At 35.1% G+C, this 25806-nt stretch overlaps 3 protein-coding genes across 3 annotated transcripts in view; 2 read left to right on the forward strand and 1 right to left on the reverse strand.

The window, feature by feature from the left end:
* The window catches only part of LOC123872522 (matrix metalloproteinase-2-like), a 244011-nt gene extending 230591 nt beyond the window's left edge, over positions 1-13420 (forward strand). Inside the window, exons 6-12 of the mRNA XM_045916840.1 lie at positions 5807-5952; positions 8094-8252; positions 8505-9061; positions 9261-9402; positions 9808-9967; positions 10055-10158; positions 10483-13420. Coding sequence (XP_045772796.1) covers positions 5807-5952; positions 8094-8252; positions 8505-9061; positions 9261-9402; positions 9808-9967; positions 10055-10158; positions 10483-10742 — 1528 coding nt within the window. The 3' untranslated portion in view covers positions 10743-13420. The remainder of the gene's footprint in view (positions 1-5806; positions 5953-8093; positions 8253-8504; positions 9062-9260; positions 9403-9807; positions 9968-10054; positions 10159-10482) is intronic.
* On the reverse strand, positions 4637-14691 carry LOC123872532 (cytochrome c oxidase assembly protein COX19). Its single transcript, XM_045916851.1, has 2 exons — positions 14266-14691; positions 4637-4664 (listed from the first exon to the last, which is right to left on the reverse strand). Exon 1 carries the CDS (start codon positions 14557-14559, stop codon positions 14287-14289), a length of 273 nt encoding a protein of 90 aa, XP_045772807.1. The 5' UTR covers positions 14560-14691; the 3' UTR covers positions 4637-4664; positions 14266-14286.
* A 656-nt stretch (positions 14692-15347) lies between these two features.
* On the forward strand, positions 15348-25376 carry LOC123872521 (probable RNA-binding protein 19). The gene is made up of 15 exons (XM_045916838.1): positions 15348-15586; positions 15680-16045; positions 16651-16875; positions 17233-17346; positions 18147-18327; positions 18829-18920; positions 19034-19139; positions 19397-19588; positions 19925-20086; positions 20856-20959; positions 21352-21840; positions 22323-22525; positions 23244-23360; positions 24530-24638; positions 25137-25376. Exons 1-15 carry the CDS (start codon positions 15551-15553, stop codon positions 25347-25349), a joined length of 2709 nt encoding a protein of 902 aa, XP_045772794.1. The 5' UTR covers positions 15348-15550; the 3' UTR covers positions 25350-25376.
* The last annotated feature ends 430 nt before the right edge of the window (positions 25377-25806 follow it).

Raw genomic sequence — 25806 nt, forward strand, 5'->3', positions numbered from 1 at the left:
TTCTCGTGCGAGGCATCACAATAAGATACGAACAAAATACGCTTTGGCGTTTTAAATCTTCGACGTTATATTGGAATCTAAAAACGTTAAGCTATTCTTGAGACAAAAGTTCTTTCATACGTAAACATAGAATTTATATCATATTATCAGCTACATAGCTACCAAGTTACCTAAGAAAAATAAAGCCGTTCAACTAACTATAGTTACTTCAAAACATTTTATTTATAAAGTAACCTATCGTCTGTGCTACCGTTGCCGATTCAAGGTGGGACGTTTCTTTCTCGATTTAGTTTCTCTGTAAGAACGTGACTTGCTAAATTCACTTTGCTATTAATGTGATAGGTACTGGTCCTTCTAACCGTATAATGCTAAATTGTATCGTGCTCACTGCGCGAGTTCGATTACGTATTGTAGTATCTACGTGGCACGAGGGTTGTGAAAAATGCCAGTTGCATTCAAAGATGCAAAAACAAGTTTCGAAAGAGCAAAAGCACACATCTATCTATCTAAATCTGCCAATTAAACTATTTATAGGTAAATAATTTTACTGGACTTATACTGAATACGAACATAAACTTACATATAGGTACTTCTTGTTTATATAAATACTAGATGTCCGCGTGGATTTACCCAGGTTTTTTAAAAATTACAAGGGAAATCTTTGATTTTCCAGAATAAAAGTAGCCTTTATTGGTATACAGCATGCATGTCTGTACCAAATAGATGATGCCCGCAATTTCATCCACGTGGAATTAGGTTTTTCAAAAATCCCGTGAGAAGGCTTATTTTCAGGGACTGCAAGCTGTCTCCGTAGTCCGTGTCAAATTTCGTTAAATTAGTTATACAAATGGGCCGTGAAACCAAGCAGACAGACACACTTTCGCATTTATCAGGTAAGTATATTGGATTCCAGTACTAAACATGGCACGTTTCAGTCAGGTAACATATGTGTCATGTTTTCAGTCGATTATTTATCTATCATTAGAGAAAAATTTAAAAGGAAAATAATGTCAAAAATGAGGTCAAAAAATACGAATTACGTGGAGTCGAAGACAAGAGTTGCATATCGAATGAGCGTAGGGCGAAGTTTCGCTTATTAGATCACCGTAGACGACGATATGAGAAAGTACCGGCGACAAAAACCTCAACCGAGGACATATTGCGAGTTGCGACCGCCATATTGCGATGAACGTTGCAAACTTGCAGCATAAAGTTCAGTGTGGTCTACATAAAATTTTATTTTTACTGGAAAGGGAGGAAGCGGCAAGTTTCCGATCACGCGCACTCTTTTATTAGTTGCGACGGGACACTTCCGAATGCCCGCCGCGAGCTCTGATATCCTATGATAACGGCCACGAACTTTTAGTCGAGTTACGGGCTTCTTTTTCGAAACAAAGAGAAGACGAAACAGTCCGGTAATTTTCTTTTTACGGTACACACTTACAGGTTTAGATTATACTATATGATGCTCGCGACGTCACGTAGATGTATGTTTGAAAAATCTCGCGAGAACCGTGGATTTTTCTGCGATAAAAAGTAGCTTATGAGTTAATCTAAGGTATAATCTATCTCCATTCCGAATTACAGCCAAATCCGTCCAGTAGTTTGCGTGAAAAATTAACAAACAAACATACATACAAACTGTCACCTTTATACTTATTAGAGTGATAAGTGTGATTATCTACCACTTAAATTCACTTAAATTCATTTTAAAGTAGGCGCATTTATGACGAATTATAGAAGTAAGTGTCTAGGCATAACCGAAGTTTGCTCGGCGTCGGTCAGGAAATCAGGGATGATACACATCCAAATCTTTAGAACCGTTTCTGAGCCGACAATGACTACATATAACTACTTATTTTTATTTGCAGCCTAGTGCGTCCCAATGTTAGGCAAGGGCCTTCCTTTCTTCGTTCCATTTATTTTGATCTATTGCTAGTTAGGTCAGTCCTTCATATTAATAAGCATAGAGCTCGTCGCGCCAGCAACGCCTTGGTATGCTCGAGGTCATTTTGCATTTTCATAGTTAAGTATAATGAATTACTGGTTTAAAGTATAGTAAACTTTAGAATTACTGCTTAGAGCTGTTGTGATACCCATTCACAATAAAAATAAGGTAAAGATGCTATGAATCAATGCGATATTGCCAACCCATGGGAATTTTATGCGAGCCGTTAACTTATATTACTCTCAATAAAAAGCTTCCGTTTCCTACGACATTCACGCCAAGTTAAATATACATAAAATGATAGATAGGTAGATATATCACATAAAGAGACGTAATAAATCTAGCATTTAGATAAATAGACTCATTTCAGCTATTTTAATAACTAGCCTGTCGGAGGCTTGTCGGAGTATAGATTATAAAAATACCTATTTCATTTCATCATATAGATAAATAAGTGCGTGGATGTTAGGTAATACAAACTATTGTTTAGTTAATGTCGACCTGTATAAAAGGCTATAAATCATCCAATAACTCGGAAACTTTTCATTTGAAGCCATTATATTGATGGCATATGTCAGCGCTACGTTTTCCCATTCCACAATGCTGGAAAGGGTTTGATATATTTGTAGATATACAGCTGTATCTTATATAATATATATAATGCTTTACGCTTATATATATAAGCTTATATATATAATGATTTACGTTTTGTAAGAATCCAACAATATTATTCATACAAAAGATAATGAGTGTGAAATTGAAAACAGTCTTTGGATGCCGCTTATTATTATTATACATTTCACTAGATATTTTTAGATATTCAATTAAAAAATAGACCATAAACTAGTGAAAATATTTGTATTTAGTAGTCGTAGATATTTGAATATTTGAAAAGAGCAGCCGCCGAATTTCTTGCTGGTTCTTCGCAGTAGAAACTAGACAGGATATTCCGAACCAGAGGGTAGATTCAGAGACGATTCAAAAAGCACAAGGTTTTAGGCTTCCGTACCCGAAGGGTAAAATCGGTACTAAAACTCCGCTGTCCGTCCGTCCGTCCGTCTGTTTGTCAGCGGGGCTGTACCTCACTAGGTATTTCTATTTAAGTATAATATAACGTATTATGGTTGCGCCTCGTACCGTTCTGAAGGCTTTATTATTGAAAAAAAATAAAGCAATATTGAGTGGCGAATACGATCACAACCACGTCATATAGGGACTCATTCCGACGCAGCCGTGAGTGCTTTTACGCCTATAGCGACTAATGGCGGAAGTTTCTCACAAACTCAATAACACGGCAGCGGTCAGCTAATATTGCGTCAAATATTCATAGAGAAGGTCTTTTCGCTATTTTGTTTGCGCGAAAAATGATTAGATTGGTAGTGTCCGTGTAGACCCCAAGGGAGTCAAGTTTGATTGCTGTGCAGACTCTACGTACGTCGTCCATGGTTGCGTTGAAATGAATACATTACTTCAGTCTATTTTCATAAGCCAAGCTCATCATACGGATTACGTAATAAATGGTAATTATGATTAGGTAGGTAGGTACATTCATATTTTCTACGTTAACAGAGGGAATACGAAGGACATATTTTTAAGAGCTTTTCATTAGGTTGACCTGTTCATAAGTATGTTGTCATTCTGTGATTTTTCAAATAGTCCGATTGAGTTATAAAAAAATGTGTTCACTTCTGATGACAGTAGATGGACTATAGTACCATTGATTGAGCGTCTCTGATGATGGAGGTGGGAGGTGGATATCGGAACTCACTGATGGCACATAGCAGGACAATCGAATTTAGACTCATTTTATTGGTTTTACTCGTGGTCCATGAGTACTTTTCAAAAAATACAATGATAAGAGCCTGATGATAGAGATGGAAGGCGGGCTGGAACTCCCTTATAGCAGAGTGAACTACAGTGAGGGAACTCTCGGTATGATTCTGAATCGACGATACGTCAAATATTAGGCTATGGTGACGTAAAACCATAGAAAAATAGGACTACATTAGGGCTACGTGCGTCAAATGCACTAACATTTGACGCCTGCCAGTGACGTCGGAGCGTTAACTTTTTGTTGGAAGTTCCCTAACTGTCGTGAACTGTGCTAATTTGTATAACTATCTAAACAGGACTACCTATTCTACCATACCTATGTATGGTAGAATAGTCGTGTTTAGATAGTTTTTTAGGATGAATTAAGAAGTTTATACTTTTAACCTATTTTAAACTTATAATGTTAATATTCCTATAGTGTTAATATGATCTATATACCTGCTAACTTATTATGAAAGTCAAAGTTCGATGTAAAACGTTCGAATCTATTTTCCATGAAGCAAAGTATATAAAAAAATATTACCTACAAAATAATCTGCATTTCGCAGATTAGCTAGTTCAGATTACGGAGGATAAGTACTGTATACCTAGCTATTATCTTTTATCTTAATATTGCAATCTACGCTTTAAAAACATAGGTACCTTAAAGGTGGTGCACACCATAGAAGCTATTACTGCCACTTATCCGCGTTTAAAAAGATAACGTACTCGTAGCTAAGTTTTAGAGTTTCTTTCAAAGTATTTTTGAGAGCTTATGAGAAAAGCGGTTTCGCTTACGCTGCATAAGCTTTCTCTTTTACTCTTTTGCTTAAAGCTCTTCACGTTATAGCTTACGAAGTGGAAAATTATTGAAAAATATTTTAAAATTTTACACAAACAAACAAATATTCTTAAACATAGGAAAATGTTTAAAAGTAAGGAGGTAAATACGCAGGTTTAAGTATTATACATAGGTTTCTTTATTTACATATTATATTACCTACTGATCTATCAACGCACAGCTGCTGGGGAGACTTTAACAGTAGGTATCTCTGATGACGCAAGTACAGCTACCTACTCACTAAGGAAGGGATTTTTGGAGATTCCACCCCTAAAGGGATTACATTTGTGTGAAAGTCAAGTCGGTCATTTATGAAGTTATTTTCCTGAAAATTAGTATTTGGACTTACGGTTAAAAAGGAAGAAAATAAGTATTTCACGATTTTTGAAGATTCTACCCCCCAAGGAGTTAAATAGGTGTGATAGTTTGTATAAAAGTCCATCATTTTCCAAGTTAATATCCATGAAAAGTTGGATATGTTCTTTGGGTAAAAATAAAGAAATAAGTAGTTTAGCCACCGCTTTTCAAAAACCACTCGAGTGAAGCCGGAGCGGGTCAGCTAGTATCTAATATTGGCGTCACTCAGAAAAGCAGGTATTATTTAAATATTTTTATCGAATTATTGGAATGTCCTCTCCAAAACCAACACAAAAAAACACAAGTTTAATGTGTAAGGTTATCCGAGAGTTTTAATCTAAACAAACTAATGCCAAAATAAATAATTTAATTAGAGCGTGATTGCTATCACAACATCTAATTATTCAGTTCACAATCCAAATACCGAAAATATGCGATATCGCTCCGAATCTCGGAAGGAGACTGAACTAAAACCTTCGAAACACCCGTATTTATGCAAGTTCAATCTTGTTGGCCGCCTAGCAACAGATTGTATGACATCGAATGAGCCAAATATCGATTTTACCAAACTACCTTCATCAGCTAAATTAATAATTTTATATTATTTTTGACAACTCAAATCAACTTTTTAAAAATAACCTTACACTAATAAATAAATAATAAATAAACTTTTATTTCAGGCCATTAGACCCATAATTGTGTTAGTATGACAAATCACTTAAACTATGTTAGTAGGTACTTATTTCTAGCTTAACAACTAATTCTATAACTAAAACTATAACGAAAACATATAATAAATGTTTGTTTTTCTTTCTTAATTTATGAGTATTTTTTTTTTCTTTTTACAGACGTTACCACGATGATCCGTATCCTTTCGACGGACGCGGTTCGATTCTTGCGCACGCGTTTTTCCCGGGCACGGGACGTGGCGGCGACGCACACTTCGATGACGACGAACTGTGGCTTCTACATCCAAATAACGAGGATGAGGATGGTATGTCTTACGTAAAATATTACCTTTTCACAAGTAGTGCAAGGAACCACAAGCTTAATTCGCTATAATCCGCCAAAGCAGACAAATCTATAAGGTACAATGTGTAGCATGCGATATGCACTGCACGCTCTCGAAAAGCAAGCAATACGCAACCGACACACAACACCACACAAATCTAGTACATTTCACTTCCACACCGCAGAATCCCCAGATGTAAAAATTGCAACTAGTTAAGTAGGTAGTATCTTTTGTGGGTAGTAAGTAATATTTAAGAATTTCAAGAAACAATTCGAGGTTTTAAAAGTAACTTTCTCAATAACAACGACACCGTTTCATCAAAGAAACTTTATACCGTGAACCCATAAATAACCTATAACATAAGGACTATCCGGCAGACACTAAATCTGACCAGACATAATAATATAGCTTATACGATGTCTTGTTGGACATGGTACTGTTACTGCATATTCCCAGCTAAGCCTTAGAGCAGGTAATCCATCACCTTGGCCAAATATGTAATATAATTAACCAGTTACTCAATCCTGCTAGGAATAGTGTGTGTACTAAAATTATTATACTAAACTTCGACACATAATATGACGTTATAATAGGTCTTTACCCATGAAATTGGAGATTTTCAAAAACAGCATTTTCAGATTTCTCCCAATTAGGCCACACGTCCGTCACCTATGTAACAAAAGAATGACCAAACTGGGACTTCTAACTGAACAGTTTACCGACTTTATTGCCCAAGATAGGTAATACTGGTTCTCATAGAAAATTGTTCGTTTGATACTTCCAGCAATGTTCTTCTACCTATACCTACTTATTTTATTTCTGTGGATAAAAGCTGGTCGCAAGTTCCCAGTGGACATAATTTTTCCATGGCAATGTTTCCAGTGGTTAAAATTAACAGTCCACTTTAGCTTGAAAGCATTGTTATTGAGCCCTTTAGTTAATTAACTTGTGCCGGTAGTTTTTCCGCGGAAACTTCGTCGGAAATGAGCATGTCGCGGTCAGCTATGTTTTGACATGCAAATGGATAGGCGGGGCTGCACAGCGCTGCTCACCTACGTAGCTTTAGCACACATTAAATACATTTGTGTATCAGGTGGCACATTATTAGGCGAACGCCGAATTTCGTGCCATTCTCATGCAAAGCATTATTGTAGTTATTAAATGTGCATGAATTGTTTCGCATGCGGTCAAACATAGTACCAACACAAACTTGTCAATAAAATCTAATAAGTAATTGTTACGTAAGTAGTAATTTTTATGGCATTAATCTCTCCATCTGATGATATCGGTGGCCGCGCCTTTTTCCGAATCTCACACCGACCAATCAAAATTGAATTTATCCATTTGTCAATAATCAGGTTGGCATACCATGCGTCCGAACTAACAAAGGGAAATATGTTTTGACTTAATATATTTTTCATATACCTTCTCTGAATCTAAATTAGGTATACTTAGAGCTAAAACGTCATAGCGGTAACTTCTTGCGTTTGTTAGTTCGGAGTTGGGACGCATTATATAACACTACCAACATCCAGTTGTCAGTGAAGTTAGCAGGGACCCTCGCGGTAGTTTGCCAGCTAAAGTGTGACGATCGCAATCGCCTCTAATAGCCCGGCGCTCGCTCACCTTTGGCATGCATTGTTGCAACTAGAATACCTACCACAAATTCAGGCAATCACAACAATTGAGATTGTAATAATATTTGATGCAGCTTTTCCGGAATCAACCAGCAGGTGTACCTATGCCTATTTCATTAGTTGCAAACGGTAATAGTCTTTTTACAAATGAAGGATAGATGGTATGGATAAAATATCTACATCAAAAGTGATATATTTAACAATAGAGCACGAATTAGATAGGCTTAGATACAGGCGCAGCACGAGTAGATACATCAGGCGTACCGACAACGTAATCCCGTTCGATGCATGTAGTACAAACACGATCGGAACCCAATACGAGCCCCGACCGCAACGCCGACACACTAAACACAACTACCGTGCTAAGGTTGCCCTATAACACCGCACGCGTGATAATTCACCCGAACAACGGATATGTCGACGCTTTGTGTTGTATTTACGCAGCCATATTCAAACATTGACCAATATTAACGCAATGTTTTACAGGGACATCGCTGTTCGCCGTTGCCGCTCATGAATTTGGCCACTCGCTCGGCCTGAGCCATAGCTCAGTGAAGGGTGCTCTTATGTACCCGTGGTACCAGGGAATACAACCCAATTTCGTTCTACCGGATGATGACAGGAATGGCATCCAACAAATGTATGGTAAGAATTAGTAATCACTACTCGTATTAGCAATCGTAAAACAAAGTCTATAGGTAGTATGTTCGACTACTCATACCTATTAGTAATTCGTAAAACAAGTCTATAGTTTGTTCGCGATAATTTCAGAAACCATTGCGTGAGTTTTCATATGGTTTTAGCAATGGATAAGAGCATTTATGGATTACAAGCAAACATATCTTTCCTCTTAATATTAGTATTCTAGATGTAATGTACCTAATCTAATGTTTTCAGGTCCTAAATACAAAAGAACATGGGAGAAGATTCCGTACTACAAGCCCGTAGAAACTCCACCACCTACCACTACAACTACGACGACTACCACGACGACTACAAGACGACCTTACATTTATCAACACCACCCAGAACGACATCGACCGTACACGCCGAGCAGATATCCCACTATCTACCCCGAGAGGCCGAGTCATCCAGACAGGCCTCATTACCCAAATTACCCCGACAGAAGTCCATATTACCCTGATCGTCGTCATTACACCACAACCGAAGAGCATCCAAGACGCACCAACCACCATTATCCGAGACCTACGGAAACCACAACGCATGCGACATATCGTCCGCGATACCCTCATGTTCGACCCGAATACCCCACACATCCTCGTCAAAATTACCCAACAGATCCTGGTCAGGACTATCCAAAGAGAAAACCATATTATCCTGTGAAGACAACGACAATGAAACCTACCCCGCCTCCAGACAAACCCGACACTTGTGACACTTCTTACGATGCTGTTACCCTCATACGTGGAGAACTATTTGTTTTTAAAAATAGAGTAAGTATTAAAAAAAAATTACCGTTACTTATTTAGATATTTCGAAATTATTTATTGCACACACATAGACAGGAAAATAATGCAAGAAGAAACTATGTAGAAGGTTGTCTTACTGAACCCTTGATAAAAAGAAAGTTATGTAGAGTATTGGGTAGATGAAAATGTGGGTGGAAGCATAACATTATTCTGTTTCTTGCAGTATCACTGGAGGATAGGTGCAAACGGTCGTTACTCCGGATACCCGATTGAGATTTCAAGGATGTGGTCAGAGCTGCCAAAAAATCTCACTCATGTTGACGCGGTTTATGAAAGACCAGACCGTAAAATTGCTTTCTTCATCGGTAAGTTGATAAAGAAGAATAAGGAATGCCTAATGTCTTTTCATCTATACATATAATAAAATTGTAGAAAAGTGGTGTCTGTACAATGGAAATATATAAAAAAAAAAGTAGCAGGGGTTTTTTTGTCTGTTTGTCTGTGTGTTTGTGCACGCTAATATCAGAAACGGCTTATTCGATTTAGATACGGTTTTCACTAATATATTGTAGTAAGCTTCACTTAACATTTAGTGTTTATTTCATGTCAATCGGTTCATAAATAAAAAAGTTATGTCAATTTAAAGAATCACGGCGAACATTTTTAACGTACATGCTGCCCGAAAAGTCACTATTCCACGCGAACGAAGTCGCGGGCACAGCTAGTTTGTAAAATACGTTCGCAAGCCTAATTATACATTTTATTTTTAGGCAAGCAGTTGTACTTGTTTGATTCACAATATTTACTACCGGGGTATCCCAAAAACTTGGTTCAGCTTGGTTTACCCGAACATCTGGAAAAATTGGATGCTGCAATGGTTTGGGGACACAATGGCAAAACATACTTCTACAGTGGCACTATGTATTGGAAGTATGTATTATTCTTTATTAAAACTCTAAGGATGTGTTATATCTCAATGATACTTATTTTATACTTTATATCTCGATTTTTTTACAGATTCGATGAAGAAGTGGGACGCGTTGAGCTGGACTACCCTCGCGATATGGCAATGTGGAAAGGAGTCGGTTACAATATTGATAGTGTATTCCAATGGAAAGATGGTAAGAAACTCCTAACAAATGTTTTCCAAAACATGTACATTGTACATGATATTAAAAACCCAAGATATCTATTTGACAACATCTGTTTTTTAATCCCCGACCCAAGAAGAGGGGCGTTATAAGTTTGACGTATCTGTGTACCTGTCTGTGGCATGGTAGCTGCGATTTTAATTTTTTTTTTTTGTTTGAAAGATGGCTTGGTCGAGCTTAGCTATAATCCAAGAAAATCGTTTCAGTCGTTTGAAAGTTATCAGCTCTTTTCCAGTTACTGTAACCTTCACTTGTCGGGGGTGTTATAAATTTTTAATTTACACTTGTTCACAGGTAAGACCTATTTCTTCAAGGGAAAAGGCTTTTGGAAATTTAACGACCTACACATGCGCGTCGAACACGAGAGACAACTGCCCTCTGCACAGTTCTGGATGTCGTGTCCAGCAGAGCGTGCTGGTCGCCGCGCGCCCTTCCGCGCGCCGCCCGCCCCCGGCTCAACACTTCGCTCCCCGAGTTCTGCAAACGCTAACGAAAAACACTTCTCGCTCATTGCGTCCTTAGTGCTTTTGATATTCATGCGGTATATTCTTTAGTAAAATAAAGAAATTAAAATAAAGACTAGAGTGTGTGCCACTATCAATTATTGTTTTTCAATATATTTGCTCGTAAAGCCCCAATTTCATGATCGCACTAGTGCGGCAATATTAAGAATTACCGTTAAACAGATCAGCTATTTTTTGGCAGTCAAATAGAGGTGTTTTAAAGTGTAGTTAATGTCATAGATTAAAAGTTCTATTTTTCTTTACATGATATGATGATGAAGATAAAAACCTTCGCCGACTCATTTTCAAAAAAGCCCGCTAATATTGAAAAAAAAAATCACTAGCTTATTCTTTTAAAGTAGCGCAAATAAGTATTTTAAACAGAAATTATCTTTGGCATCTGATGAGGAATCGTTAACCAAATGAACGCCACCTGATGTATTAAAGTTAGCAGAAAATGCAAATGAAAACAATTTGCCTGATAAATCAGTTGCAGTTGTTTCATTGTTTTTACTCCGAAATGTATTGAAAACATTGTATGATGCACGTGTGCATTGATAATAAAAATAATTAAACTCTTTGCGCTATTGAAAGCCCTCGCCTGCGGCTCGAGTAAGAAGCTTTGCCCCTTGACTGTAATTGTCAACATACTGCACTTGCAACATAAATAACTATAGTTACTTCAAAACAGAGATTATACAAAATTATGGTATGTCTAGGGTACGCATTAAATATGTTTGAATCAACAAGTACATATCGATTCTGTCTGACATAAGACTTAGTATTTTAAGTAAATAAATAAATTGCGCAAACTTTGCACTGCCTGTTTTAGTATTTAAATTATTAAATTAAACTTCTTATTAAGTAATATAAAGTATCTTTAACTATTAGCATAATATTATAAATGAGGCATTTTGATTTTAATTTTTAATGTTGTATGTACATTTTGATCTCAATGTGATCGAGTTCTTGTTTTTTTTATTGTAAGGTACATAACACCATTTGTTTAGCTTCTGTACAGAATGTATTGTCTTGATGTCAGTATTTTCATAACATAAATATAAATTACATATTTTCTTATATGAATTAATAGCTATGTGTGTAGTTCTAAAATATCTATATCTTTCTAAATTCATTATGTTAATCGAAGATATAATACATTCTTTATGTATAACATTAAAATAACTGTTTACCTTTAGCAAAAAAAAATGCATTATCTCCACAAAAGTATGCCTTAATAGAAATACAATTTTAATCTGTGTAAAATATTTATATACCTAATTAGTAATTATATTTTAAGTAAAATCAAAAGCTAATTTACTAAAAATATTATTTACTTATTACAAAATTTATATAAAATATTACAATTATTACTAAGCTGGTTAGAGGTTCACATATTCTGTAACTTGTAAATTGTAGTAGTAAACTACTCATGTCTAATTATTATAAAAATAATCCTAAAGACAAACTATTTAGTTAAAATAATACCTGTCTGTCTATAAATATTATATTTAACTAATAATAAATAATTAAAGTTATGAGAATAGGTCTTAATACTAGCTAATGCCCTGCATGCATTTGAATACCTCTTGTTTGAATGTGTCGCGCGCCAACTAATACATTAATGGCACTATGTGACAAACCTACACGGAAGTGCCGTCAACAACTGTACAAAGTTTTAACTCAATCGGATGAACGATGCGCGTAACGAACAGACAGACAGCCAAACAAACATTATTTTTGTATTTAAGAAGATAATATAGTTGTTTTTTCTATGGTAATGTGGGCTCATATTCTTTATTCTGAATAAGCTAAGCAGTGAATACTGAATACTATAATGAAAGATAAGTCTTTACTTTTCATTTGACATGTTTTTGGAATTTTGTCCATACAGCAAATGCCAAAAAACAAACAATATTTTAGAAAAGTTCAGCACTAAGAGATTATAGATTGCCATAGAACATTCATTATTCCATTGAATATCTAATCAATGGAGTGCAGTATTTCAGCCACAGAATTTTTGAAAATATTATATGTCCTATATTGCTATGTGTATTTAAATAAGGATGCATATTGTATATACATATTATGTATTGTTTAATGTTATCAAAGTTGTGCATTCAGTAAATCCTATTATAAATTGTACTGATAAGTTATATTAAATCTGATTGAGTTGCTAAAGTATGAGTGAATCAAACAGGAGCTCTCCAGAATGAAAATGGTGCTTTTGATAGTTAGTTATTGTACAGAATAAATTCATACATAAGTATTTTTGTATGCTATTAACTGTAAGTAATGTATGAATATTGAATATCCATAGCTATTGTTATTCAAAGAAAATAAAATATTATTCATCAAAAACTATACTACATACCTATATAGTATATACATAATATTGTGCAATCAGAAAATTAAACCTAAATGTTAAGCTTTATTAATAAATATAAGTGAATATGGTGAACACATATTTTAGATCATTTTTTGTACCTCTCAAGTCATATTATTATAGACTTCAGTAGTTTTTACAACTTTGGTCACAAATAATTTAATAATAACTGTGATATTTAATTTTATTAAAAAAATGCCATTGGCAATAAAAATAATTCAAAATTTGTAATCTTAAAAATGCTACTCAACATATTGTAACTAATTAATGCAGTCTAAATATTTTGTAGTTAAACAATAAACATGTTTAATACATAAGATGAAAATAAAGAATTTTCTATGAGTTTTAGTTTTTATTTTTAGTTTAACACTGCATTACAACTAGGACTACTACTATATAAGACTAGCAGTGAGTACTTCGCACCACTAAGAATTCTTTCAAAATACAATCAAAATCTGTTATAACAACATTGAAGGAACCAAGGTTATTATCAGGTTACAAAGCTGCTAGTTGTAATAACCAGTATTGTCTTTAGTAATGTAAACCAAAATGACATTGTAAATGATGTCATTTCAAGCAGTTTTGACGGTAATAAAAATATCATTGAATAATAATAATGTTCCTTTGAACAAAATATAAGTCATTGCAGACAATCTCAAAAGAGACTAATCAACTAAGACAGAGATATTAAGTTTGAGATCTATAGAGTATACTTTGATAATACTCAAACTAGTTTTAATTTAAACGAGACACAGAGTCAGTGACCTACAGCCCACTGTACTTTGATAATTGATCAGACTTAATTTTCAGTTAAAACGAGATAGAGCATACTTTCACATTACTCAGACTTAGGTTCTGTTAAAATGAGACAAATTTATGTCAGAGATCTATAGTGTGCCTTGACTTGGCTCAGACTTTACTTATAAATTCTGTAATGGAAATGAGACGGTTAAGTCTGTGACAAATCTGATTATTCCCTTTGATAGACTTAAGTCAAATTGAGATATTGGAGTACCTTCCTCACACAATCATACATAGATATTCTTGAAAGATAGTGAGATATTTCACAGCTAGTAAGAAAAAAAATGTAATCAAAATAAACACTATAAAATATTTAATAAATAATTTATTGATTAAGTATATTTGAACACGAGCCACTTCATTTATAAAAAAATGCTTTAGATTTGGAACATAATAAATCATATTTACCTATTTACTTTTCTCGCTTAGTTCTACATCACTATCTTTGAAACCTAATTTGGACCAGTCTTCCTTGGCCATGAGGTTATGTTCCATGCGGCAGGCTAGGTAGTCCTTCGCTTCAACGCGACACAAGGAATTGTTGCTGTCTTTACTGAATAAACAATTCATATATTTAATCATACTTTTCTTACATACACCATCGTGATCTAGTGGAAAACTTCCTTTATCTGGAGGTGTAGGAATAAACTGCTTCTGCCCGAAAGTCATTGCCGTAGACATTATGATAAGAAAAAACTACGTTCTTTTGTGTTCAATTTATTAAAAATACCAATTTATTTTAAATTTTTTGCTAAAAAATCTATTATAAAATCTTGCTGACACTTGACAGTTGCTTTGTTGACAAATACCATAGAGAGAAAGACAGACAAGACAACACAGTTGAAAAATGACACCTAATTTGCACCTTACAGTAAAAAACCTCGTAGAAACGGGTAACATTAGTATAATAAGTGACAGTTTTAAGATTCCAATAAAAAAGTTTTGCCTAAAGGTTTATTATATCATCGGCAGGTCTTACTCGCACGCCAGTGGATACTGTTCTTCACCCTTTTAAAAATTAATAAGTGACGCACCACACGCGTGCGTCCCTAGCTCACGGATAGCACCGCGGGCAGACAACATCACAAAAGAAAAGATAAAAAGCCGTATCAATAAAATCGGACTTTTGTGCTTATCACAGACCACGAATCTGGTGCTTATATAAATGACTTTGGGTAGGTAACTGAATGAAAGGAATGAGAATGACTGACTGATTTACACATGATTTACATGTGATATGCCATTATCCCACATGTTTGACAAGTTCATCAGTCTTTGAAAGAAATCGGCAAGTCGATTCTGAAAAACTGACATCAATCGCAATTGATGTGATTGGCTGAATTTATATTATTCTTGTTCCAACAATGTATTGTAGCCAATAGTGGGCGAGCGTCAGAAATGATTGCGATCATGACCTCGACAGTTGAGAACTGACACGCTGACAAGACAAGTGACAGTTGACACTGACGTACTAGGCTCATTGAGGGCTCAAGTGGAAATATTCAAAATATTATCATTGAAAAACGGGACACGTGCTTTTGTACATGTTATTTATATAAAAACATTGGGACTCAACATTAATAAATTAAAACATACTTTTCGTTTTTGCTAATGTAATTCATTAGCTACCTATTCTCTTCTCTTGGTTATTGTAACCTAGAGTACTTTAGTGATGTCTCGACTTATTGTTAAGAATTTGCCGAATAAGGTAAGATATTGTCAATTGTGATAAATTTAGAATTAAACCTGAAACTTAACGGCCTGTAAAGCTTTTTTCTTAAACACAACCAATAAATTTTAGATAACTGTAGAAAAACTAAAGGATTTATTCAGTGAAAAAGGTGAAGTAACTGATATCCAACTAAAATATACAAAAGATGGCAAATTCAGAAATTTCGGTTTCGTGGGATACAGAAAAGACGAACAGGCTGCAGCGGCAAAAGAACATTTTGATGGTACTTTTGTTAATAGCATGAAAATCAATGTAGAACTCTGCGCTAACTTGGGAGATGAGAAGAAACCAAAAGCATGGAGCAAATACGCGTCAGACAGCACAGCTTATAAAAAACTTCATAAGAGTGAGGCACAGGAAAATGTGAAACCTAAAAAAGATAAGTTAAGCAAAGCAGAAAGAAATAAGAATAAGATAAAAGAACTCTTAAAAAAGGTAATTGTTCTCTTTACACATCAAATCATATTCTCACAAAGCTTTTATTTAAGCCTTGTTAGGGTCTTCAGAGAATTCTTAGTTTAAATCTGTTTTCATGACGGTTCATAATAATTTATAATGTGATGCTCTCAAACTAAAAATGGCTACAAATGTGTAGTTTTATCCAACCATTTTGACTGTTCAGTTATCACTACCCATATTTTAAATGGGAAAATGTGTGTGTTTGTTTAATCTTCTCACAATGGAGCAATGGATTGACATGATTTTTTATATGGGTATAGACTTTAAAGACCTGGATAGTAACACAGGCTACTTTTTATCCCAGAAAATCAGAGTTCCCTCAGGATTTTAAAAACCTAAATTATCACTGATAAAGTAGTGGGCATCCACTAGTGACTAGTATAATTATAATTTGATTATTCGTAAGGTTTGTTTACAAATATGATTCTATTGATACATAACTTCATAAGTTACTACTAAACTACAAACCAATTTAAAAATCTCAATATTTTTTACTATGATTATCAGGTTTTTAAGAATTTCATAATATTATAATATTTTGTCAAAGTACACCTATATCTTGAAGTATTTTTCCTTTCTAGCACAAAGATGACCCATTATTTGCAGAATTCATAGAGGCTCATGTAAATGAAAAAACAGTTTGGATCAAAGAGGCTTTAGAGGAAACTGGCAAAAGTGATGACAGCAGTGTGGAAGATGAAAAGCCTTATGAGGATGGTCCGCAAGTCGATGACAAACCCCCAGAAGATGAACAAGAAAAAGAAGAAAAAGAAAAAGTTGCTAATACTGGAATCAGTGATTTAGAGGTAAATTTGACTATGTATCTCGCGGGCTTCAAACCATAGGGGTGTATCCCCATACCCTTACTTTTCAGAAGATACAATTGACTGAATAACTTGGTTATTGTAACATTCATACATGAATAAGTATTTCATTATTTTCTTGAATCTTATTTTCATCAAATGATCTGATGATCATTGGAGCAATAGCTTCCTCATTCTCTGTAGCAAATTAGAACATAACTCATATGTTTATATCCCCCCAATACATAAACCACTTTCGTATTTATAGTATTGGTAGTGATAGACAACTATCTTTTTATGTAAACTTTATCTCAATTTGGAGTTATATCTATCAAATTCAAACATCTTATTTTTTTCTAGTACATGAAGTTGCTAATGAAAAAAGTGGATGGTTTTAAAGAAAAAGACAAGGAAGCAACAGTAGAAGAGGTTAAACCCAAGAAAATAAGAAACAGACCTTTATTTTACGTTAAAGTAAGTGCGTCATTTCATAACGTTATACAATTTTTTTCTACTAATTATTATTTTTGGCTACTATCACCTGAGCAATTGCTGTGTTTCAGTAGCTGAGTGAATTATTTTTAACATTTAGCTTCTAATGAGATTAGGGATGTTACTTAGATCATGATCTACCTACTGTTCATATATTTTTACACTTTATAGTTACAGTCAGTTTTGTGTACCTTTTCAATGAATAAAATAAAATTTATGACGGGTGGGGCAGTACACCAATAAAGGAGGTAAAGTATAAATAGGCACCAGTCTTGTATAACAAACTCTCATCCAGAAGACTGTTCTTCAGCAAGCAAGCAAGCTTTTGGTGAAGGATTTTGGCTGCTTGGTTGTGCCTGTGCAGATACTCAGTGTCAACCAACCCTGAACATCTGGAACGCACGTCATGATTTAGTGACTCACCAGAAAGGCGCATAGCTTTGTTTGCTGATGCACAGACTTTTTTATCTATGTGACGCTCACTAAAAGTGAATTGGTTCAGAATGTGCGTAACTCTACGCACAACAGATGGAAACGTTTAAGTGCGGAAACTAGCCCAGAAAGAAAGAAAGAAGGGTGTAACTCTGTTGGTAAAAAATATTTTGATTTGACAATACTAATTAATGTTTTTACTTGAGATCAAGTCCTCTTAGCCTCTTGTATTTTGTTATGTGATATTGTTGCTCTCTATGACAACACCTTTGCTTCTTTCTGGTACCCCATTCACCTCACCAGTTTTTTACTTACAATTGATACTTATGAATGATTTTGCTTCTTTACAGATAACTGGTCTACCATATAAATGTAAAAAGAAAGATGTTAAGGCATTTTTTAAACCACTCGTACCCTACTCAATACGATTACCTCTTGGAAAAGAAAAGAAACTAACAGGATTCTGTTATGTAGGCTTTAGAACTGAAAAAGAATTAAATAAGGCGCTAACAAAGGACAAACTCTTCATAGGTAATAAAAACTGATGGCTGACCAATTTATTGATAAGTGCAACTTAAAATATCATGATTTTTGAACAAAGAGCTATAGAGAAGAAAAGAAGAATGATTATTTTTGAAATTTACTGTATCCAGGACAAAGAGTCAACATATAAATTGCCAGTGCACTTAATAATCATTCATTTACTTTGTAGTGTTAAAAAAATGTGGGAAACTGGATGATGCCAGTGACTTCGTGTGGATTTAAGGTTTTCAAAAATCCTGAGGATTTGATTTTTTGGGATAAAACGTAGCCTTTATCTGTCGCTGGATGCAAGCTATCTCTGTATCAAACTAATGATGCCCACGACTTAGTCAACATGGATTTAGGTTTAAAAAAAAATCTCTAATTGATTTTCTGGGACAAAAAAGTAACCTGTCAATATCAATACCAAACTTAAAGTGAAAAAGTTAGCAGACAGACAGACATTTCGAATTTATAATATTACTATAGTATGGATTATTTTCATTTCAGGTAATCACCGATTACATGTACATAAGTATGAGGACAGGGCAAAGAAAGAAGCAGAAGAAGAGGAACAGAAAAACAGTAGGAAAAATCGAGAGGTAGGTTTTCTTTAAGAAATAACAAATAGGTACAATAAAAATACAGTTAAGAAAGTTGTTTTATTCTTTTTTTCTTTAAACTTTGGATTTTTATACCTTTTCGCCTTTTTTAGAGAGAAAATAATGAAGAAAGCGTAGGTGAAAGCGGCAGTATATTTGTGAGGAACTTGGCGTATGTCGTGTCGGAAGAAGAGCTAACACAATTGTTTGAGAAATATGGTTAGTTAGTATTATTGATAAAATACATTATAATAAGTATAATATATTAAAAATAATGTTTGATTGTCCGTCTAGTTGTTACCTATGCATTTGAGTACAGGTGTTTATGATACCTGCATGAAGATTCCTTATTAAAGTTAAGGTCTACAAAACCAGAAAAATGTAATTTTTTATTAGAATTTCTGTTGGTGAAATTGGTTCTAATTTCATATTATGTCCATTTATTGACTTTACTTTTTAACGTTTAAAACATTTAGGTCCATTAGCAGAAGTCCACATGCCAATAGACCCAATCCTCCGCCAACCGAAGGGCTTCGCAACAGTCACGTTTGTGATACCGGAGCACGCCGTGAAGGCTTACACAGAGCTCGACGGTACGGCGTTCTGCGGCCGGATGCTGCATCTATTGCCCGCTAGGACTGAGAAACTTGAGGACGAAGACAATGACGGTGGGTTTTACCTCATTTTACCCTATTTAAAAACAACCCAGGATAAGTAAGATAAGAGCATCCAGCAGAGCAACAAAATATTTGAAACTGGCTGATACCCGCGACTTCGTTCGCGTGGATGTAGGTTTTTTAAAATTTCCCGTGGGAACTCTTTGATTTTCCGGGATAAAAAGTAGCCAATGTGCTAATCCAGGGTATAGTCTTTTGCCATTCTAAATTTCAGCCCAATCCGTCCAGTAAGTTTTGCGTGAAGGAGTAACAAACAAACACACACACACACATACAAACTTTCTCCTTTATAATATTAGTGTGATTCAATTTCATATAACATTGCAGACGGCCTATCATTCAAGGAGAAGAAAGCGAAGAAGCTGAAACAGCAAGCGAAGTCGTCCCACAATTGGAACGTGTTGTTCCTGGGAGTCAACGCAGTCGCGGACGTGGTCGCAGCCAACTACAACACTACCAAAGAGCAATTACTCAGTGATAATAACAAAAGTAAGTTTATGTTAACTCACTGCCCATAGGTTTGGTTAACTTTTTAGGGTTCCATACCTCAAAAAGAAAAACGGAACCCTTATAGGATCACTTCGTTGTCTGTCTGTCTGTCTGTCCGTCTGTCCGTCGTGTCTGTCAAGAAACCTATAGAGTACTTCCTGTTGGTAGGTAGGTTATAGCACAAATACAGGAATAAATCTGAAAACCGCGAATTTGTGGTTACATCATTTAAAAAAAAAATTAAAATGTGTTTCAATTTTCAAAGTAGTATAACTATACCAAGTGGGGTATCATATGAAAGGGCTTTACCTGCACATTCTAAAACAGATTTGTATTTATTCTTATGTATAATAGTTTTGTATTTATCGTGCAAAATGTTGGAAAAATACCTGAGTACGGAACCCTCAGTGCGCGAGTCTGACTCGCACTTGGCCGGGTTTTTTATTATTATTCCATTACAAGCCAGCCCTTGACTACGATCTTACCTGGCGCTATGATGATGCAGTCTGAGATGGAAGCGGGCTAACTTGGAAGGGGTCTGGCAGTTTTATTAAACACTAGCTGATGCTGTTCGTGTCGATATAGGTTTTTAAAACCCCGTAGGAACTCTTTGATTTTCCGGGATAAAATCCTGTTTTAATTCAGGGTATAATCTATCTACATTCCCAGCCAAATCCATCCTGTAGTTTTTGCGTGAAAGAGTAACAAACATACACACAAACTTTCGCATTTATAATATTAGTGTGATTAAATTGAATATTATTTTCAGATACTAGTGCCGCCGTAAGGCTAGCCCTTGGAGAAACACAACTAGTTGCTGAAACTAAATCTTTCCTCGAATCCAATGGTGTCTATTTGGATGCATTCAATAGAGTAAGAAGGCTTCTTTTTTTTTTCAAAATTTATAATACTTCATCTAACAATAAACAATTTTTTAACTTCGTTACTTCTAGTCTTTTCTACCGCCAGTTCGCAAAGAAAATTCTACTGAGAAAACTCAGCAAGAAACTCTTACCAAAACTATGCAGCTAATAGCTATATCAATTTATCATATATAATTCTAACTTGTGGGCAGCTGAATGAAATGCTGATTAATACGTGCAACTCTGTCATTCCCTTATATACCTTGTTTTATATTTATTTTATTATGTATTTATAAAAGAAACTTAAATCTATATTTCCAGGCAAACCTAATGCGATAGGTAAGCTTATTTAAATTATCTAAAATAATTAAGTTATTTTGTAATATATATGTTATATTCCAGCCTGCAAAAAAACGCTCAAAAACCTGTATCCTTGTAAAAAATCTACCTGCTGAAACAGACAAAGATGAAATCAAAGGCATATTCGAAAAGCATGGCCAACTAGCTAGGTTTCTAATGCCTAACCACGGCATAACCGCACTTGTAGACTTTATTGAGCCTTTCGAAGCTAAAAAAGCATTCGGCAAACTAGCATACTCGCAATTTAAGTCAGGCCCGTTGTATTTGGAGTGGGCGCCTGAAAATGTGTTCGTAAAATCTTCAGAAAAACCCCAAGAAGTTAGTAAAGAAAACTCTGATGATGACCCGAAGGAAAAGGAGTTAGAGAAACCAAAAGAAACAAAAATGATCACAGACAACAAACAAGAAGAGAATAAACAAGAAAAAGCAGAAGAACCTGATGACTATATTGAAGAGGAGCAGCCAGAGAATGATACTACACTTTTTGTGAAGAATATTAATTTCAAAACTACTGAAGCATCTTTAAGAGCAGTAAGTACAGGTTTAGAGTTTAGGTTTCTAGGCTTTTAGAAGTACCAATGCAGGGATTTAAATACTATGTCTGGGCCACGGAACGAGTAATCGCCCGTCACACACACTCTTAGTCCAGCGAAAAAACTATCCCAACTACTTCTAATACTCGCTTTTCGTTGCTTGTCAACTCATTCCTAGTTTGATAGCTCAACTCGTTACTCACTTCAGCAGTCGGACAAGTACCTTACCAACCTTTTTTTCAATACCAAGTTTATTTGAAATTTTGACTACATATAACATACTGTTTAAACATAATACCTGTCTATAATCATTTCTACTGTTTTCTCAACTGAAAACGGTACTTGAATTGAATAACAGCTATATTTATTTACTTATATAAAGTTGGAAGTTGTAAATTCAGTGCATATTTTTTGGTGCATTATTGATATCCTTGTCAAAACGACTATCTATTTTATAAATTAAATGCCAATTGTTTACAGCATTTCTCTGGTTGTGGAAAAATACATAGCGTAACGATAGCAAAGAAAAAGGACCCTAAAAATCCTGGACAATTTTTATCCATGGGTTACGGTTTTGTCCAGTTTGTTAAAAAGCAACATGCCAATGAGGCTCTGAAGGAGTTACAAAGTTCCACACTTGATGGCAAGACATTAGAGCTGAAGCGATCCGAAAGAGGAAATACGTAAGTAGTTAAAATATCAAGTAGGAGAAAGAAGCGAATAAAAATATGACTAAAAAATATGTCTGTGAATGAAAAAATGCTATCGATAGCACTGCTGAGATTCTGTGACATCATGATTGATGTTTCTGACCATTTTATGCTGAATCTTTTTTGAAAGAGGTTCTTGAATTTTCTTTCGTTCTATAAAAAAGGGCTTTTCCTGCAATTTTACTTCAGATCTTATAAAATTTGCACCAGATTATTTCAATACTAAGTAAACAATGACGATGAATTTGTCCATATAGATTTAGGTTTTAAAAAATCACTTGGTTTGATTTTTCGGGACGTAGCCTATCTGTTAATGCAGGGTATAAGCTATTTTATATTATTTTATATTCCAATAATTAAATAAAAATATTGGCCATTTTAATCATGACTAACATTACCCTTTCCCCTCCAACTAATCGTAAAGCTTGTGCTAGAAGTGGGTATGACAATAGTGCAACGGGTGGGGATTGAACCGCCGACATTTCGGTCTGCTCCTATAACCGTTGAGCTATTGAGGATTGTAGTGAAAGAGTAACAAACATCCTTTTCACATTTTATAATATTAGGAAGATGCATATTTTTAAGTATAGAATGTTCCGGCTATTCTCACTCACAATAATTTCAACATTAAAATGCATATTTTTATAGTGTTATTTTGAAATATGTTTTTATTCTTGTTATTTTGTTTCAGCACAGAGGTAAAATCATCTAAAAAGAGTACGAAGGACACAGTTCAAAACGGAACAAAAATCCTCGTACGCAACGTGCCATTTCAAGCCAACAGAAATGAACTTCACGAAATATTTAGGTAAGGCACTGCATACTCACATTCGTACCGGAAAGGGTTGTGAAAGTTTGAACCCATACCTCCCTCAAATGTAAAGCGAGCAGCCAATATTTCGTTATAGTTATATTTCTTTATGTAAATTTGGTGTACCATAAAGAATATTTACTTACTTACTTACTATTATCTTAAATCCTAATAGTTATTCCTTATAAGTATTGTTTGAATGGTCGTGTTCCGGCTACGCAAGGGTTGGACAAAGTACCCAAACAGATTTGATTTTCGGTTTTTTAATCTTTGAAGTTAGCGCATACAGACACAAACTTTGCACAGGGACATTGTTTTATAATCATTGATAACATTATATCGCATCATACTACTAATAGTATACTATTATCACAACTATTTTAAAACATTTTTAATCATGTTTTTAGACTAATCGGAATTATGATCAAATGTCATTATCAGTTCTGGAAATGTGTTAACCAATATCACAATTACATTTATGATACCAATAACAAATTTTTTATCACCACTTACTTTGGCATATTGACCTATCTATAATAAAGAATTTCGGCACACGTTACGAAAATTGTAACTCCTACGCAGTATGTAGTTACATGATACCTAATAAGCTATGAATTTCATTTGATAAGGCAAGGATCTAGGTAAGGCAAGATGAAGTACCTTACCTATTTGATACAGTACAATACCTATTAGTTTGTACCATCAGCATCAAAAGGACTCGTATAAGAGTAACGAAAAATAAGCAGAATAATATAGAAATCTTGAATTTAGGTGTCAAGTAGTACCAGCACGTACTTGTTTGATGATTGATACTCTGACCACGTAATTTTTAAAATATAATCAACGATGGCGCCCCCTACGTAGTCACTAGCTAACTCTTAACTAAACGAGCTAAACGTAAGGTCTTCTGTGAGAAACAAGAGTTACGCGATAGAAAGAGGCGTTTATTAAACTTCAGGCTGCAGCGCTGTGCGAGCTGAATTGCACTTTATAGCAATGTTAACGTGAAGAGGCGCAGAAAGCAAAGCAAGTGTAAAGTTTCGGTGCACCTAGCCTTATGCCTGAATTGCGATTTGCGTAGTAACAACCACTTTTCTTCTGTCATGACGCGGTCGCTATTCCACATAGGAGAGACACTATTTCTAAACGTCTTTTTCCATTTACAGAGCATTCGGTGACATCAAAACATTGCGGTTGCCCAAGAAATTGACTGCTGGTACCGACCAACATCGAGGATTCGCCTTTGTCGATTTCTATTCAAAAGCTGATGCAAAGGTATATAATATAATACAATCTACGCTTAAACCCAGTATTGATAAAAGCGGAGATGAGAGATATTGTGTTTAAAGATTCAGATTCTTAATAAATGGAATGAAAAAAATAATCAAGTCCTCAAAAATCTGATAGGTCAATTGGACACTCTGTTTAAGTGAATAACGGGCCTTACCTCTAGTCTATATGAAGGGATCTCCAAACTTTTTAGCCATGGCCACACTAATTTCTCCACTAGTCCAAAGGGCCAAGATCAAGATCTTTCTAGAAACGGAACCCTTCATCTGCAAGTCCGACTCGCACTTGACCGGTTTTTATATTTCGAATTATTCAATTACACTGAAACTGATCAGCGACATTTTTACCACTGTGATTTGGTTCTGAATAGACCATTTAGTCTGCTGTTCGATATTACGAACGTAAGATAACTAGATATGCGATCAGCTTAATAGTTGTTTAAGTAAAGTGTTAGTCATCCATATTAAACCTTTTCTCTTCTAGTCTGCATTCGAAGCTTTATGCCAATCAACTCATCTGTACGGAAGACGTCTGGTGCTGGAGTGGGCCGACCAAAGCGATGAGAATGAAGACATCGGCATGCTAAGGAAACGGACGGCGCAGAGTTTCAACGCTAAAGTACCCGGCGGCAAGAAATCCAGAAAAGGGACAGTGGACGTCGAAACATTTGTTGACCCTGATAATAATATTATTTGAAAATAAATTATTTGTTATATTTTAAAATTTGCTCATTCTTACCGTGTTCTTACCTGATACAAAAGAAAAATATATGGACAGAAGTGGTTCCAATTTACAGCACAAGTAATTTAAAAAACCCTGACTGCGATTTGCACTGCATATTTTTCAGCCCGTAAGTTAAATAGCATAAAATTCGGCATTTTAATTTTTTAAGAATTTTATGTAGGTACCCAGTGAAACTCTCGCCATCAAACCCGACGTATCATTTATCAAAATCGGTTGGCCTGTGAGTACTTAGTTACGAGTGGGCATAGGAATGGACATACATACATCCAGGTTAAACACAACCCTCCTTTGAGCTTCGCCGCAGTCGGGTAGAAAGAGTAACTGCATGAGTCTGTGAGCACAAAAATGAAACATTTTAAACTAAATTGTTGCCAGAGTATATTTTTTCCAAAATCAAAAAGGTTTTTCC

Source organism: Maniola jurtina, chromosome 15 (assembly GCF_905333055.1).
Source record: "Maniola jurtina chromosome 15, ilManJurt1.1, whole genome shotgun sequence".
Taxonomy (NCBI): Eukaryota; Metazoa; Arthropoda; class Insecta; order Lepidoptera; family Nymphalidae; genus Maniola; species Maniola jurtina.